General features: G+C 37.8%; 4 protein-coding genes, 1 non-coding gene and 1 pseudogene across 9 annotated transcripts; 3 read left to right on the top strand and 3 right to left on the bottom strand.

Moving 5' to 3' along the window:
* Positions 1–228: 228 nt before the first annotated feature.
* Positions 229–1,826, bottom strand: LOC104823606 (ethylene-responsive transcription factor CRF2-like). The gene has a single exon (XM_010555249.1). The coding sequence runs from the start codon at positions 1,295–1,297 to the stop codon at positions 452–454; it is 846 nt and encodes a 281-aa protein (XP_010553551.1). The 5' UTR covers positions 1,298–1,826; the 3' UTR covers positions 229–451.
* A 1,063-nt stretch (positions 1,827–2,889) lies between these two features.
* Positions 2,890–4,143, top strand: LOC104824546 (annotated as a pseudogene).
* Positions 4,144–4,351: 208 nt separating this feature from the next.
* On the bottom strand, positions 4,352–6,384 carry LOC104823605 (ubiquitin-conjugating enzyme E2-17 kDa). Of its 3 annotated transcripts, none has more exons than XM_010555245.1 (5): positions 6,273–6,384; positions 6,034–6,119; positions 5,054–5,181; positions 4,811–4,915; positions 4,352–4,690 (listed from the first exon to the last, which is right to left on the bottom strand). In XM_010555245.1, the coding sequence occupies exons 2-5, from the start codon at positions 6,101–6,103 to the stop codon at positions 4,547–4,549; spliced, it is 447 nt and encodes a 148-aa protein (XP_010553547.1). In that variant the 5' UTR covers positions 6,104–6,119; positions 6,273–6,384; the 3' UTR covers positions 4,352–4,546. The 3 variants fall into 3 exon arrangements, with proteins under 3 accessions (XP_010553547.1, XP_010553550.1, XP_010553549.1); XM_010555248.2 differs by having other exon boundaries at positions 6,268–6,358; XM_010555247.2 differs by having other exon boundaries at positions 6,243–6,347.
* Positions 6,385–6,589: 205 nt separating this feature from the next.
* LOC104823604 (mitochondrial import receptor subunit TOM7-1) lies at positions 6,590–7,081 on the top strand. The gene has a single exon (XM_010555244.2). The coding sequence runs from the start codon at positions 6,664–6,666 to the stop codon at positions 6,889–6,891; it is 228 nt and encodes a 75-aa protein (XP_010553546.1). The 5' UTR covers positions 6,590–6,663; the 3' UTR covers positions 6,892–7,081.
* A 1,945-nt stretch (positions 7,082–9,026) lies between these two features.
* LOC104823603 (probably inactive receptor-like protein kinase At5g41680) lies at positions 9,027–10,967 on the top strand. 3 transcript variants are annotated; one of them, XM_010555243.1, is made up of 3 exons: positions 9,027–9,343; positions 9,416–9,942; positions 10,237–10,967. In XM_010555243.1, the coding sequence occupies exons 2-3, from the start codon at positions 9,495–9,497 to the stop codon at positions 10,833–10,835; spliced, it is 1,047 nt and encodes a 348-aa protein (XP_010553545.1). In that variant the 5' UTR covers positions 9,027–9,343; positions 9,416–9,494; the 3' UTR covers positions 10,836–10,967. The 3 variants fall into 3 exon arrangements, with proteins under 3 accessions (XP_010553545.1, XP_010553544.1, XP_019059274.1); XM_010555242.1 differs by having other exon boundaries at positions 9,027–9,347; XM_019203729.1 differs by having other exon boundaries at positions 9,027–9,942.
* Positions 10,968–11,314: 347 nt separating this feature from the next.
* TRNAL-CAA lies at positions 11,315–11,398 on the bottom strand. Its single transcript has one exon. It is a non-coding gene; the product is annotated as a tRNA-Leu (tRNA).
* Between the last annotated feature and the right edge of the window lie 2,749 nt (positions 11,399–14,147).

Below are 14,147 nucleotides of genomic sequence, written 5' to 3'. Positions count from 1 at the left end.
ATATATATATATATATATATATATATATATATATATATATATATATATGATACACTTCGTTTAAATACTCGAGGAAAAATAATTATCTCACATATCAAACGTCATTATTTGCTTTTATAATGGCGACAGAATTTTAAAATGTTATAAACAATCTAAAGTATATTCACAATGCAAAAATATACCTATCCACGTTGGAATTTTTACATTATATTATTATTTTATTGATAGCTTTTTGCGTTATATTAAACCAAACAAAAGAAACAAGACCGAGGCATAATTCCATTTCCTATCACGTGATTTTGCACGTGATCTAACAACACGAGCAACTAGGCAAAAAAACACAGCGAAGTCGTACGTCGCCGGAGTTTGCATAATACTCGTATAATTATACCATAATAATTGGAACGGAAATATATCAACAAACTAAATACAGAAATTGGATAAGGTTGGTTTAAAGAGGGGGTAAATGATCCGACCCGAACAAATCGCCTATGTCCTGGAAATGATCTTCCGCATGCCAATTCGAGAAGCCGAACCCGAATCTCGACCCGAAACAATCACCCGAGAACGATAAAACGTCATCGCCTAAATTCTCGCTTACCGAGATATCCATGTCTAAAATATCGCCCGCAGAAGACGAGAAAAATGGCGGTGAAAATATCTCCGTCGCGAGGGCAGAAGACTCCTCTCGTCCCGGTAGCGGAGCCGGGTTTGTCGGCGGTTCTTCGTTGTAGGAGGACGAAGTCGGAGACCGGAGAACCGAGACCGGCGACTGGGCTCCGGCGGAATGCGGCAGCTGCGGCGGATTTGTGGCGGCGGAGAAGTTGGTGAGTGCAGCGGAGCCACGGAGCTGGATAGCGGCGCGGTCGTAAATCCTGGCGGCTTCCTCAGCCGTGCTGAAAGTACCGAGCCATAGCCGGACACGACGAACCGGGTCCCGGATCTCCGCCGCCCATTTCCCCCATGGCCGTCGGCGAACTCCTCTGTCCTTCCTCGCCGCCATCGCCGGAGTGTCTGACTCCGCCGGCTTCTTCGAAACGGCGACGTATTCGGGAGGCGAATGGAACGGCGCCGTTTCGAAGGTGATTTCGCGGACGTACTTCTTGATACGTCGCCGTTTTGGAGCGTCCATACCGTTGCTGGGTCTTTCTTCGTCGTCGTCGGAATCGGTGGCGTACGGATCGGTGACGGAGATCCGTACGAATCTCGTCGGCATTGTCGTATATCTGTCGGAGAAGACACGTGTCATGATTCTCCGGTGCTCCGTTAACTTCATTTGGGGAGTCGAGTCCTCCATTTTTCTTTTTTTAACCCTTAGTTCATCTCGTTCCGCATTTAAATCGATGGATAGGCTGAGAAAGATAAAATTTCCGAGAAAGTTTTATCAAAGGAAGAGACTTTCCGCCATGGAAAAGCAGAGCACGCTCCTAGATAAGGCAAAAGATTTTAGAAAAAGAAATATAAGCGTGCTACTAAGTGAGTATATTTTTGAGAGAAGAAAGATTTTCGCTGCAGATTTTGAGGGCACGACCGATTCTCAGGCGAGAAAAAGGTAACAGATGTTTTTTCCAGGAAAGAAAAAAAAGGAAAGTTGGACGAGAAAAAAATAAAGTAAAGGAATAAATGGATAAAGGTGTGAACTTTATCAAACGAGAAGAAGAAAGGAGGGAACTTTGAGAGGGGGCATGGGATTCGAATGGGTCAAAAATATTCCGGGAAAATCACTGAGAAAACGAGAGAAAATGAGTGATTAGGGGACAATTCTTCATGGAGATGGGGATAAGGGAAAGTGAGTGAGAAGGGGAGAGAGAGAGACAGGAAAAGGCCAAGAAAGAAATTTAATTTCCCTTTCAATAGGATCTCATGTTCCTCACAACAAGTGGTTTTTTATTGTGCACCTGATATTAATATTAAATATATAAATAAATATAGGTCATAATTAGAAAACTTTTCTAAATTTAGAAAAATACCATATTAAAATTATTAATACGCAAATTTATATAAAAATCCGGCAAATTCCTTAATTTTAAAATTTTAAAAATATATCTAAATTCTTTATATCTTCTATATTAAACCCTTAGATTTTAAACACTACTATAAAATTAAATCTTAAATCTTAAATTTTTTAACGATTACCAAAACGGATAGTTTTTAGAAATTATTTAAAAAAGAAAAATTTAATGTAGAGATTAAGAAAAATTCATGTATTTTTTGTGAATTTTAATTTTTTTTGGTTATCTGAGACATTTAAAAGAAATTATATTAATATACAAATTTCCCTAAAAACTTTTAGGGATATGACTATTATCATGGTTGAACATTTTCTTTCTATTCCTTGTGATTTGCTACAAGAAATTATAAAATAAGTTTTTTAGCTTATATAAACACTTAACGGCGATCAGAATAATTTACATTATACCGTTCCTTAAAAATTTAATTTTGGTTATGGTGGAACAGTGGAACTGTCCACATTAATTGACAATTTGTGATAATTTTTTACGTAGACGCTAATATATAATATTATATGCATGACAATTTTTTTTTGCAAACAGTATAATTAACATATTAAGCGGACAATTAATATGCAGTAAATTATTTCGAATTTCTACGAGAACGGCTAAATAAGACATTAAAGGTAATAAATATTAGCCGTTAATCATGAGTTAAAATGCCTGCATTTTCAACGTTTATGATTTAATTTGTCAGATGTTTTTTTTTACAAATATGCATATATAGATACGTAGTCCAAGTCAGCAATTGGTTGAGCACCCAAGTGGCAAGCTGTACGGTCGGCACGTGGATAAAGAAACTAAACAATACACGAAATTAGCCTGGTTTACACATTTCCGAACTTCTAAATTGGATATTTAATCAGAATCATAATCATTCGTAATCATAGCCATCTGCCCAAGAAACGTCCTCGAAGGCAGAGAAGAGAGCCCTACCCTTCTCGACGCGTACTCGGAGATGGACGAGATCATGTTCGATACTTTGGACAAGCTCTTTGCCGAGACCAGCATTTCCCCGTCTGAAATCGACATACTTGTCATGAACGTCTCGCTCTTTTCGCCGGCTCCTTCCATGACGTCTCGGGTAATAAACCGATACAAGATGAGAGAAGACATCAAATCTTATGATATCTCCGGATTGGGCTGCAATGCCTGTGTTGTATTAGATCTTGTCCAGAACCTGTTCAGAACGTATAAAAACTCGCTGGCAATCGTTGTCAGCACAGAGCTGATGGGTCCGATCTGGTATTGTGGCGTAGAAAGATCGATGATGCTCTCAAACTCTCTTCTGGGCAGGAGGGACATCAGTTCTGTTAACAAACAAGACAAAGCTGAAGAACAAAGCCATCATGGAGCTGAAGACAGTGGTCCGTGCCCATGTTGGATCTGACGACGAAGCTTACTCATGTTGCCAACAGAAAGAAAGACAAAGAAGGACGTCAAGGCTGTATCCTAACCAAATACGTCAAAGAGGCGGCGACAATGGTGTTGACGGAAAACCTTCAAGTGTTGCTTCCAAAGGTCTTGCCCTTGAAGGAACTGCTTCTTTACACGATAAGCCGAGCACTGAAGAGGAGTACGAAAGGCGAATCCTCGGGCCGTAGACTAAACCTAAAGAGCGGAATTCAACACTTCTGCTTACACCCGAGAGGAAGGGCGGTCATCGAAGGCATGGGAAAAAGCTTAGGGCTAGGAGAATTTGACGTCGAGCCAGCGAAAAGCACGCTTCATAGGTTCAGTCAAAGATTTAGTCTTCCCTGTCTCAAATTCTCCCGACCCGATGGTGGTCCAAAACTCCTGTAGGGCCTTTGAGGAGATCTCAGGATGAATAGACCTCGTCCCTCGTGGCAGGCCTAAAATCTCGGCAAAATCTATCATGTTGAAACAGTATCACTGGTTGGCAAGATAAAAAGTCATGTAGCCGCCCTTCATCGACCCATTTCTGGGTAACCAACATTTGTACGTGGCAAAGAACTTGATGGTGAATGTGATAAATGTGCCTTTGCCACGGACAAACTGTCCCAATCCAACTGGTGGAATAGGTATTGCACGCTCCCGTATAAACCCAGCTGCTTTATCTTTCGACTGATGAACTTGGACGGCATAACCCCCATCTGACTCAGTGTTAAATCGGTTTTTGATATTATTTTCCTATGGATTTTATTTACATTTCACCTCTCTTTTCCGTACATATTTCGTATTTAGACTGCATTTTAGACAAAATACCATTTTTTTACTGATTTAAGATATATTCGCGTAATTAAACGAAAAGTTGAAACCATAAAAAAAACATTTTTGTTTAAATAATTAAACATTTCACCTTCGAACTGAAGTTTCAGACACAGACAGAAGGGGATAAGTTCATGCCCACATACGATTCACATAAAACACCAGACACTGCTAGAAAAACAAACAAATCAAACCTCAGAATAAGATCTGACCTGTTTCGTGGATTGTCTTTTTCTTTTATAAAAAAAAAAGATTGGTGAAAGAAGCCCTCTATCTCTATCAAGGAGGAACGAGGACGGAAGCAAATGTTAGCCCATGGCATATTTCTGGGTCCAGCTTCTAGCCGTAGCCTCATACTTGGTTCTGTCCGTTTTGTACATGTGGGCGATCTCCGGCACCAACGGGTCATCGGGGTTTGGGTCCGTTAACAGGGAACATATCGACAGCAAGACCTAGCAAGTTATGCAGATCAGACATGTCAGGTTTACATAGATACAACATATATGGTCCAAACTGATTTCTCAGATGCAAGACTGGTCGTACGAAATGATATATGTGAAATTTGGATTGACCTTAGATATGGTGAGGGCAGGGCTCCATTGCTCTTTCAAAATGTCAAGGCAAATGCTTCCGTTGCTGTTAATATTCGGGTGAAACACCTTCGTCCTGAATGCAACCTGTTGAAAACAAAACCATTCACAGTTGCTCTTCTTGATGATCATGGATTCCATAGTTCTTTAACTGTACTATGAATTTGATGAGAAGAAGAATGAAAAGGAACGAAATTCTAGATCGATGAATAAGGGATGTAGTACTTTTGGCGGTTTGAAAGGATAGTCCGGAGGAAAGTGGATTGTGACGAGAAAGACTCCCCCGGCATATGGACTGTCAGTTGGACCCATAATTGTAGCTTGCCAATGAAACATGTCTTCAGCAACAGGGCCTAAAAGACTCAATAAGGAAACAACATAAGTTAGCCTGAGAGAATCGCTGTCAATGCATAACGTGAAAACATAAAATGCTCTTTCACATGATCACAGCAAATGTTCTAAGGTTCCTATAACAAAAGAATGCACCAGTGGCCTGAACTTCTCATACAATAATCTCTTCGAGATAGCAAGGAACAACTGAGTCACAACACATGAAACATCGATTGTAAATGGCAAAAGTTTCAAACTTTAACCTCCCCCTGTCCATGAGTAGTCGAATGTGGAAAGACAAGAAACCAGAAAACAGTAGCATCTTAACTAGACGCTTGGTTTCCAGGGTCTGCAGAATTGGTGTTTGGCAACCAAGAAAATCTGCAGATGCGAGAAAGAAGAACGGAGAGAAGAAGAGAGGGGTATTACTCCATACATATACACAAATTGTTCAACTGGTTCTCGTAACTAGACAGTTGTACAAGTGATCTAACGAAATATGTTGTTTACACTATAATACTTGGAATTGGGGGAACAAATCAAGCATAAGGCCTTTTCTTGATCTCACATATTGCTACGAGCAAAACAAGCGTCTGCCACTCAAGAAGTGTACTTTTTATCAAAAGCCCAACAAAATTTATGAACTTTATGATCGTTGGACACGCAAATGTTCCTTCTGCAATCTCCAGACAGCAGTTTATGTAAACCAAGATTATACACAAGCTAACGGATCTCATGTATGAGCATATAATTGCGAAGCGACAGAAGTACACATCGGAAACCGCAGAGAACAAGAGATCAGTTGGGAAAAACAGCATAAACCAAACACAACGGATGAACGGATTGAACATGAAAGAGAAGAATATTGAACTAACCTGCACTGCACGAGGTTGGCGGATCTTTCTGGAGATCCTTCAGCTCCTTCACGATCCGTTTCGACGCCATTTCTCCCGAACAACCACTGCAAAAACAGGAAAAAAACCCTAGATCGATTCGGCTAAAACGGTTTCAAATCGGGAAATTTTCAAAACACAGGGCGAAGATCGAAGGGATATAGCAACGACGATTCAGAGAATTAACGGACGTATTAGGGTTTGCCTCGGAGATACCCTACCCTAGGAACTCAGAAGCGAAATTCGCTCCTGCAGATCTACGAGAAAGCTCCCTTCCTGAAGAAGAGGGATGATAATTTATTTGCTTGCCGAAATGCAGTGAAATTGTTTGGTTACATAATTTTATTTCCGGGAATTAAATTTAAATATTTTTAAAATATCTAATATCCAACGTCATGAATATTATAATATAATATCGTAATTATGTAGTTGAATAAATATAATAAAAGAATATGAAAGAAATGACAAAAGGGACCGAGGACAGGACCCTCTGACGCAGCCCGAGTTTTCCATGCGGCTTAGGGTTTTGGCCCCGAGTATAAAATCTCCGCAAACCAGGAACGAACGCAAGGGACTGACGCAGAGAAACCGGGAGCCTCGAGATCGAAATCAATGGCGTCTAGGGTTTCTTTGAAGCTCAAATCGAAGGGGAAAGGATCCAAGGGATCTTCTTCTTCCTCTGATGTGAAATCGAAGTTGGAGGTCGCGAAGGCATGGACCAACTGGACATTGAAGAAGGCGAAGGTCGCGACCCACTACGGATTCATCCCTCTCATCATCATCATCGGCATGAACTCCGACCCCAAGCCTCATCTCTTCCAGCTCCTCAGCCCGGTTTGATCCCCTGATTTCGCGGTTCGTTAGCTACGGTGGATTATGATCGTTGCAGATCTTCCTTCCTATGTAATCGCAGATTCGTCGAATCTTCGTGATGTTTTTAGCCTTCATCGAATGTTTTTTCTCTAGAGTTCTGATCAGTTAGCTTAATATATAAAGGTGAAATCGAATCTCAGTTTTCCGTTCTCTGTTACCTTGGTTTGATCGAGATTTCTGATATTGCGTTTGCGGTTGATTTGATCGAGATTCGGATGAATACAATCCATTGTTCATCTTTGGTCTCTCTTCTGGCTTTTCACGGCGACACAAGCCAAACTTATGTGCAACATATCTCGACCAAACCTCAGGGACATCGAGAATCAGATGTTACGGTTCTCGAAGTCCATTGACGAAATGGGCTCTAGCTTGTCTCCGAGACGAGTAGCTGCAGTATGAGCTTTCAGACAAATAACATGTGACGTGGTCTGATCTGATCACCGTTCGTGTTTGTGCTCGTGACTGGTTGATGATCTGTTTCATCCCCATGCCTTGTTACTGGTGCTGTTCTTCTCATGATCGATTTTGGGAGTTTTCTTCTTCAGTTGTAAGCTCGATGATGGGCTTTGGCTCCTGCCCTCCAGAGTCTTTGTTTGGTCGGTACAGTTTCTCGGTTTCATCTCTGGGAGAATCCATTAATCCGTTCAAAATATATCCAAATGGACCGTACACAATTCCGAAATCTGAATACAACTTCAACCAATTCTAGTGTTCATCTAGATACAATACATATGTATTGAATTCTGATGTAAATTTTCCTGCCCAAAATATGAATTTATGTTTTTTTTTTCAAGATTTAATCCAACACATAAATATAGAAATTTATATGACCGTCATTTATCACAGAAATTGTAAAAATTTACACGACTGCTTTTTTCAGTACAAATCTTAAATTGGATGGGTGTGCAGCAATGATTTGACGGGTGAACCCCCCCCCCCCCCCCGTTTTCATTATTGTTTTTTATTTAAATATTTACTTATAATTTGTCGAAACAAAATGGTTTAGATTTGTAATAAATATTCCGGACACCATTTATAAAATAAATGAACACCATTCGGATTCGGGAGTAAAAATCTTAGTTTTATTAATACTCGATATCATCATTGTTAATATTCGAATACCATTTATTCGGGTACTTGTTAAGTCGAAAACCTCCAAATTCCCGGATTAAGTCGAATACCTCCAAATTCCCGGATTACGGATTAAAATGCCGTCGCTGTGCAACAATGTGTTGCGCGGTGAACCCCCCCCCCCCCCTCCAGTTTTCATTATTGTTTTTTATTTAAATATTTACTTATAATTTGTCGAAACAAAATGGTTTAGATTTGTAATAAATATTCCGGACACCATTTATAAAATAAATGAACACCATTCGGATTCGGGAGTAAAAATCTTAGTTTTATTAATACTCGATATCATCATTGTTAATATTCGAATACCATTTATTCGGGTACTTGTTAAGTCGAAAACCTCCAAATTCCCGGATTAAGTCGAATACCTCCAAATTCCCGGATTACGGATTAAAATGCCGTCGCTAAAGTCTGTATTGTCCATTTCCTTCTCGCAACGGTCTGTTATATCTAATTTAATCTCCCATATCTTTTTTTTGGCACTTCATAAGATACGATATCCGTTTATATATTCACTTTTTGTGCTGTTTGGATTAATACATGCATTCTTCAGGCGGTTTGACCCTTTCAATAGTTTTAGCACGATATAATAAGACAGATTTAAATATTTTTATCAATTTTTTTTTAAAATTATCAATCAGAAGCCAATAACAATTTAATTCTTGATGACAGGTCGTTAATAAATACGTAAAAGTGTCTGTCATCCCCACAACACACAAAAAACAGAGCCAAACTATCAATATTCCGAACTGGGATATTCTGCAAGTTGGAATTTAAAAAATGTGATATCTTAACATGTCTGAAATATAAAGTCGGCGACATGGGATGCCGGCGTTGACTTTTTTGTAGAAAAATAAAAAAAAGATCTTCGAAATCGTGAAATACATATAAAAAAAACAAATTAGCAAAATAATAAATAAAAGACCAATTGGAGAGAGACTTAATTAGTGAAGAACCATCAATGCAAAAGCCAAGCGAGCCGGCAAACAGAGTCTGAACACAGACCGAATTGAATGAATGAATCGAAATCTCCAGTGAAGAGCTCTCCCTCCCTCTCTCTCTCTCTCTCTCTCTCTCTAAGTAAAACACATATTGCCACCATCCTCGGGTCAAATTGATCTGAACCTATTTCCCTGTCCGTCGTCTTCTTCCACAATTTCAAAGAAAAATCTTTTTTTTTTTAGCTGAACCCGGCGACTATTTCGTGTGGGTGAATTTCTGGGGAGGACCCATCTGGAGAAAGCCTCGCCTGGTGCGGGGATTTCGGATCAGAACGCTCGATTTGTTAGTAGGTAATCTCCGAGCTTTTGCAATGCTTCGATTTCTTGGGAAAAAGGGCTCACTTTCAGGTTTGACCCAGGATCCAGGTCTTGAATCTTGCAAGCAAATTCCTTTTCTCCGAATCGAATCTTGCCTTCCTGTCGATCGATTCGCCTGTAATGGAGATAACCTGCTGCCTCAGAACGAGGCGTAGAAGCAACACCAGAGGAGCAGGAAAGTCGCAGAAGGGAAGCTCATCATCAATGGAGAGATGGGCATCCGGAGAGGAAGAAGCTGAAAACAGCAAGATCGTCTTCTTCGGAGGGAGTAACTGTCATGCATTTCGTCTGGATGATTTGCTTAGGGCATCTGCCGAGGTTATGGGAAAGGGCAGTTTCAGTACAAGCTACAAGGCAGTTCTTGACGACATCACGACAGTGGTGGTGAAGAGATTGAAGGAGGAGACGGTCGCTGTCGGAGTGGGAGAGTTCGAGCAGCAGATGAAGATGGTCGGAGCGATCAGGCATGAGAATGTGACAGAGCTCAAGGCTTATTATTACTCCAAAGCCAATAAGCTCGTCGTTTATGGCTATCACAATCAGGGAAGCCTCTCAGAGATTCTGCATGGTGAGTTATCATTATTTTCCCATTTCATGCAAATTTGGAATGAGATTATAAGAAAAATGATGAAAATAAATTTGGGAATCCATAAATTTTGAAAAAAAAACTGGTCGAATTTATTACGTTTATGTATAAGAAAATGAAGAAAAAAAAATCAAATAGAAGATCGAAAACCAAACCCGATCACATTTAATTCGGATTAAACCGAACCAACAAACCCTTATTCCATGATAATTCAGACAAGGTCCATGTTATAAAACTCTCACTGAGTAAACATACAAAGGTGGTGGATTACTGCAGGAGGACGAGGAGAGAAGAGGGAACCTTTGGATTGGGATGGAAGGTTGAGAATGGCCATCGGAGCAGCAAGAGGGCTCGCTCATATCCACGAATCAAACAACGGGAAGCTCGTCCATGGCAACATCAAATCATCGAACGTGTTCACCAATTCCAAAAACTACGGATGCATCGGAGATATCGGCCTAACCCCCGTAGTAAAATCTCTCCCTCAGTCCGTCACCCGTTCTTCCGGTTACCATGCGCCAGAGACAATAGACACGAGAAAATCCACGCAGATTTCAGACGTGTACAGCTTCGGGGTGGTGTTGCTGGAAATTCTGACCGGGAAATCTCCGGCGAGTAAAGGAGCGCGTGGGGAAAACATGCATTTGGCGAGCTGGATAAGGTCGGTGGTGTTAAATGAATGGACGGGTGAAGTGTTTGATATGGAGCTTATGAGGCATAGCAATGGCGGCGGCGTGGAGGAAGAGATGGTGGAGATGCTGCAGATAGGGTTGGCTTGTGTGGATGTGAAGCCCGAAGAGAGGCCGATGATGAGAGATGTTCTGAGAATGATGGAAGACATTCGACCACTGCTCGATGACGATGTTGATGCATAATGACATTAATTAAGTACCATGATTAAGTTTCTCAAAAACATTTATTTTCTTTTAATTTTTCTAAAAAAAAATATTCGTTGCACATATTATATACGTTTGTGATTGCTAATCAAATCTGTACATGAGCCCCCATTGTTTTCAACTCACTCCTCGTTTTGTGTATACGAACGAGGTTTTTATCCGAAACTCGTATATTTTACAATGAATAATGTTACGAGTATATTTTTTTTTCATACGATTATGTTTTATTTCAATATATAATAGATTGGCCCTTTTAAAAAAAAATGAAGTTTGCCCTTCCTCAAAAAATACGCACTTAATTAAAAAAATAAAAGAAATAGAAAAAGAATTATATATTTTGTGTCGATATATAATAGATTGGCCTTTTTAAAAAAAAATGGAGTTTGCCCTTCCTCAAACAATACGGACTTAAATAAAAATAAATAAAAGAAATAGAAAAAGAAATGATATCTGGAACGTGTCAGAAGTGGGATTTGAACCCACGCCCTCTAACGAGGACCAGAACTTGAGTCTGGCGCCTTAGACCACTCGGCCATCCTGACTTTATAATATGAATTAGTAGATTTGATATTTTTTCAACTTTATAATTCTTACAATTTTGATTTAGAAAAAAGGGGGTACGAAAGTAGAAAATGGTGGACCATGCATTGGATCTTTTTAACAAAACTGTAAAAAGAGAGGGGGCAAAAGACGACAAAGTTGTGATTAGTCTCATAATTTTGTTTGGAGTTTGTATTCCTAACCTTTTTCTAAAGTTTTATACAAATAATTGCAATATGTGGATTGAATTATTATGTCTTGGTTATGCATGTATACATAGTTTCGTATAAAAATGAAAATAATAAAAACAATGTATACACACTTGCATATAGCACCACATCCATGTTTGATTTAAATAAATATATTAGAAGATATATAGTTTAATGTTACTGTATATTTAGACGTCAATTTTTTATATTATTAAACTCGAAATTTAAATAGAAAATAATAGTAGACTAATTTTTTTTACCATCTTTTATTATTTCTCACTATATATACAATTTAATCTTTGTGAGCAACTTCATGCAAAACTAACAGTCCAACAATGTTATATTTTCTTAGGTTAGTAAATATTCTTGATGGAAAATATAAAAGCAGGAATATATTCTTTAAATAAAACATCTTTATGTAAAGGAAGGATAAATGTCATCACTTTCCGGGCTGTTAAGTCTCACATAAATTTATTTTGATATGATTTTTTTGTTTTCACTCTTAAAAAATATAGTTTAGGAGAGAAACCCACTAAAGCTGAATTTCAGGAAGCCTATCTAGCTTTCTTTGACCTGCTTTTGGAAAGAGTTTTGCCCTTTTGAAATACACAAGGCAAGCCAACTTCCAAGGGAGAGATTTTTTTTGGACTAAAAAAAAATACTTTTTTAAAGAGTATTTGCACATGAAATATTGATGTCTAGATACTTACTTTATTATGAGTATTTTTAGGTTTATTTTATTAATAATTATAAACAAATATATGAACTAATGTAAAATATTGATTACATATATTTACAGTTTGTTTATATCATATTTAGTTTTACAAACATATATACTAATCGATCACTTTCTTTAAATTTGGTTTCGATTTTTATTAAAAAAATTAGATATTTTTTATAAATCAAGATTTTAAGGTTTTTTTTAAATTTAGGTTCGATTCGATTCGATTCAGTTTTGAAAATTTTGTTTTTTTTAATTAATATGTTCGAAAATTTTGGATGGTTTAGATTGAAAAAATATCTTTTTTTTTTCAGTTCGATACAGTAGAGAATGAACTTTTACGAATCCAATCATACGGACTTTTACGAATCCGGTCATACCCTTGCAGATGATACGATGTCTTGGAGCTAATATAATAAGAATAAACTGTTTTATATTGAGTGGAAATCAAACTTTATCCATGATGTTTAATGAGACCATTAGCCATCAAAATTATTCCATCCGATCTCAAAATATTTGTTGTTTTAGGTTATTTTACATTTTGTAAGAAAAGAGAAAAAAAAGTCACATATATTCTTGTTTAATGATAAAAACAATATTATCATTAATGATATATTAAAATTTGATAAGAATAATATTGAAAACTATTGTAAAAAAATATCTTAAAAATATAGAATAACAGATATTTCTAAAATATAGAAAATAACCTAAAACTATAAATGCTGTGAAGGGAGTATTTGTTATGAGTATCATTTTTTTATTGTTAAGGTATCATTCATAAATTGAATACGATACGTTTGCATGAATTGTACAAACCATTTTAAGAACCAATGAAAATTTTATGCCATTGACACAAAAATTATCAATATCTTCCTAACCATGAAACAATTAATATATATACACATATATATATATACACGAATATATAGCTCTTTCACATGCTAGTATTCGATTGCGTATTTGTTTTATATTATTATCAGATTAATATTTCGATGCTATATAATCACCTAAAAATGCAGCGTACGAGGGGGCCCATTTTCTTTCCTGAATCGGGTGAAATTTTCCCATTAATTAATGACCCATTATGTGGACCCACTGGGACCCATATATACTATACATATGTATGTAAACGAAAGTAAGTACTTGTTAATCCAGTTAAGTTCCGATGGAAACATGATTAGGTCTGGTTCGATTCAATATATATATATATATAATTGGATAGGCATCATAAGAAGAAACAGTAGGAAATAAAAGAGTACGTGAATACATAAATGATGGTCTGACTTTTCGGTTGGATTCGTGTTGTATATGCTCAGTCACGTGACTGACCTGCTCCTCTCATTTACATGAACATTTCTTCGGTTTTCGATTCACATAACATCTGCATCTATTCGAATTTTGTATTAGATTCATTTAGATTTTTTATAATAAAATAATTATACTGTAAAGTATTATAACCATTAGATTTTTTTATGTCGGTTATGATTCAATTAAAATTAGATATTATTCGATTTGGATATGCTGGGTTTATGAATAACCAGGCCGAATGCCACCACCATCATCAGTTAAGAAACTAATGTACATGGCGACATTTTTGCAAGTTATTTCGTGATATATGATATTAAATATAACATACAGTAAATAACGAGACACGAGTATTAATAGGGAGCTCGTCCTCCGTTCTTTTTGTCATTTACCACTTCAAAAACTAACGTAAAAGAAGCTTTTCACTATTCTGGCTCTCCCGACCATGGAAGCTTTCTCACTCCTCTACTGGAAAGGCGGTGGCGGTAGTGGCTCCACCGCCTCTTCTGGCCTCCG

This window comes from Tarenaya hassleriana, unplaced genomic scaffold (assembly GCF_000463585.1).
Source record: "Tarenaya hassleriana unplaced genomic scaffold, ASM46358v1 Cleome4, whole genome shotgun sequence".
In the NCBI taxonomy this organism is placed as follows: domain Eukaryota; kingdom Viridiplantae; phylum Streptophyta; class Magnoliopsida; order Brassicales; family Cleomaceae; genus Tarenaya; species Tarenaya hassleriana.
The sequence above is the reverse complement of the archived record's forward strand: the minus strand, read 5'-3'. Positions and strand labels throughout refer to the sequence as shown.

What these genes read in the sequence shown, in the direction of transcription:
- LOC104823605 (XM_010555245.1), bottom strand. Translation starts at nt 6,103, where the DNA reads ATGGCGTCGAAACGGATCGTGAAGGAGCTGAAGGATCTCCAGAAAGAT. An exon ending in GCCAACCTCGTGCAGTGCAG is followed by an intron (nt 5,182 to 6,033) that starts GTTAGTTCAATA and finishes TGAGTCTTTTAG; the next exon opens with GCCCTGTTGCTGAAGACATG. An exon ending in CTGCCCTCACCATATCTAAG is followed by an intron (nt 4,691 to 4,810) that starts GTCAATCCAAAT and finishes ATAACTTGCTAG; the next exon opens with GTCTTGCTGTCGATATGTTC.
- LOC104823603 (XM_010555243.1), top strand. Translation starts at nt 9,495, where the DNA reads ATGGAGATAACCTGCTGCCTCAGAACGAGGCGTAGAAGCAACACCAGA. An exon ending in CCTCTCAGAGATTCTGCATG is followed by an intron (nt 9,943 to 10,236) that starts GTGAGTTATCAT and finishes GGATTACTGCAG; the next exon opens with GAGGACGAGGAGAGAAGAGG.
- LOC104823606 (XM_010555249.1), bottom strand. Translation starts at nt 1,297, where the DNA reads ATGGAGGACTCGACTCCCCAAATGAAGTTAACGGAGCACCGGAGAATC.
- LOC104823604 (XM_010555244.2), top strand. Translation starts at nt 6,664, where the DNA reads ATGGCGTCTAGGGTTTCTTTGAAGCTCAAATCGAAGGGGAAAGGATCC.